The 2,420-nt window shown below is 39.8% G+C and overlaps 1 protein-coding gene across 1 annotated transcript; it reads left to right on the top strand.

The window, feature by feature from the left end:
• The first annotated feature begins 655 nt into the window (after window positions 1-655).
• On the top strand, window positions 656-1,517 carry LOC114688997. Its single transcript, XM_037198759.1, is given in 2 exon segments — window positions 656-1,276; window positions 1,278-1,517. Coding segments are annotated over 2 exon segments (861 nt in total).
• Window positions 1,518-2,420: the final 903 nt, after the last annotated feature.

The raw sequence follows: 2,420 nt of genomic DNA, 5'->3' as shown, positions 1-2,420 counted from the left end.
ATTTTGGTTTACAGATAATAAAGAAGAATTCAGGGTTTTGTGCATGTTAGATAATCACTTTACCACTGAGGTCTATCCCCGGCCATATTACAGATAGATGTTGACAAGCATACTCTTTCTGGTTTCAATTATAAAATAGGTATAGCTTTCTTTAGAGAAGTGTACATTTCTGTAAAATTCACAAAGAGGAATAGCATTGTACACTATCATTTATGAGGTCTATCATTATGTACAGATCTCTTTTAATACACATATATGTATACACAGATTTATGTCAATTGTGTTATTATTTTTACATAAATGAGTATACTATGTGAATTATTTTCATTTTCTTTCACAGATGATTTCAGTTTGTAACAGTCATGAAATGCTATAGTACTGTATTTTAGAAATGACAATTAATTTGAGCATTCCTCTGCTTTTTCCTCTCTCTATGGTATTAGAATATTTAGAAATTGCAAATACGGATAAAATAAGCCTGGCATTACATAAGATCCTGCAAACTCTCTTCTCATTGTCAGTTCTAAGCATTGAAATTCCTAGTCAACAAATATTATTATCTACTCTGTGAAGAATAATAATCTGTACAGAGACCACTGAAACATCTCTATGTGACAACAGGGACAAGGTATGAGAGCTCAGTGCTCTCTAAGCCATGACTCCTTCTGTTTTCCTGCCTTCCCTTGTATTCTCACTGACTCTATTCTTCTTTGATGCCTTCTTCAGACTTGCCAACATGAAGGAGTACATCTTCAAGTTCAGTGGCCTGACTTGCTGTACATCAGCTTTGGTGTCTGAAATCATCCTTGCAGACAGCCAATGCTGGCGCCTGTGGGAGTTTAACAACAAGGATGTGCAATTTGTGTCAACTGGACTCTGGGAAGCTTATTACACTCAGGACTTTAACATCTCTGGGTCTATGACCAGGATGTTGGTTCACACCCCTATCAATTCAACATGGAACAAGTCATCAGAATTTCAGTATTTACAAGTCCTGATAGCATGGGCCATTTTGATGAAAATCCTAGTCCTGGTTTTCACTTCAGTGGCCATTAAGCTCAGCTGTATGGAAGACCAATTCATTGAGATCCAGCTGTTTTGCTACAAGATGTCTGCCATAATTTTGGCTGTGAGCAGCCTTTTCACACTTGTTACTGTGACCTTGAACCACCTCATAGACATGTATGGGCAAACCACTCTTGACTTTTCACCTGACTTTCCCGTTAAAAAGGAGGACATTATAAAGAAACACTGCACAAATGTGTTCCCATACACACGTGGGTGTCCTGACAACCACGATGTCACTCTTTGGCGTGATTTTGTTTTTCTATGAGATGATCTCTTTGACAGTGCAGAGTCAGGTGAAGGCCCAGTGTGCTTCCAACCTGGCTGAGCAAAAGGTCAGAAGTGAGGGCTCTGGCATTTTAACATCTGCCAGGAGAATCTTTGAAGAAATTGCCCATTTGTACACAGTACTGTGTAATCACCAATTCATTCTATATAAAATATCAACTTGATTTCTGGGAGTGTGTCTAAGTTTTATTCCTTCCATGCTGTCAGACGCATTCCATTCTTTAAATGTTTTCACATACTAAACTGCAGGTCGTGACCCCATTCAACAGTGCCAACAAGCAATAGCAAGAAAGAGTACAGTATAAAGGCATGTTTCCTAAGTATACCTAGTGAATCCCATGAGAAATACGGCTTGCAAGTAAACAGACACCTCAACATAAAAAAAGAAACCACACTCTTGTGTGGAGACACTTAAGTATTCATATCTCTGAAAGGTAGAGCAGGAAGTTTTAGCCTTGGAACTGCCGGGAGTGTGGGATGCTGCTCTCTTGGAGAAAGAAGGCAATGCTGCTCACTGAGTATGCTAGTGCCAATTGTCGTCTGTCTCTATTAGAAGGCAGTAGCCATCTCCTATTTCCCCAGTCGTGAATAAATGCCCAAATGCCCAGGCATTTCCAGTGTGCTCTGATGGTCTATGTGGTGGGTAGCATAGGGCCATTCTAATCTATCAGCCATCCTTCAGGACCTTAAAAAAAATCCTGGTTTTCTTCCTGGGAATATTATTCCCTATTCTTTATCAGGTCAGCTTTCTGAGTGTGTGTTACACTGTGTGAATACCTTCTCTCAGTGGATCTAGATCAGTGGTTCTCAACCTGTGGTTTGCGGCCCCTTTTCTGGGTAGAATGACCCTTTCACAGGGATTGCCTAAGACCATTGGACAACACAGATATTTACATTATGAATAATAACAATAGAAAATTGCAGTTATGTAGTAATGAAAAGAATTTTATGGTTGGGGTGGCCCTGCAACATGGGGAAGTGTATTAGAGTGTCACAGCATTAGGAAGTTTGAGAACAACAGACCAAGATCTTCCATCTCCATCACCACCACCCACCATATCACATAC

The sequence above is a fragment of the Peromyscus leucopus genome, chromosome X (assembly GCF_004664715.2).
Source record: "Peromyscus leucopus breed LL Stock chromosome X, UCI_PerLeu_2.1, whole genome shotgun sequence".
NCBI lineage: Eukaryota > Metazoa > Chordata > Mammalia > Rodentia > Cricetidae > Peromyscus > Peromyscus leucopus.
The sequence above is the reverse complement of the archived record's forward strand: the minus strand, read 5'-3'. Positions and strand labels throughout refer to the sequence as shown.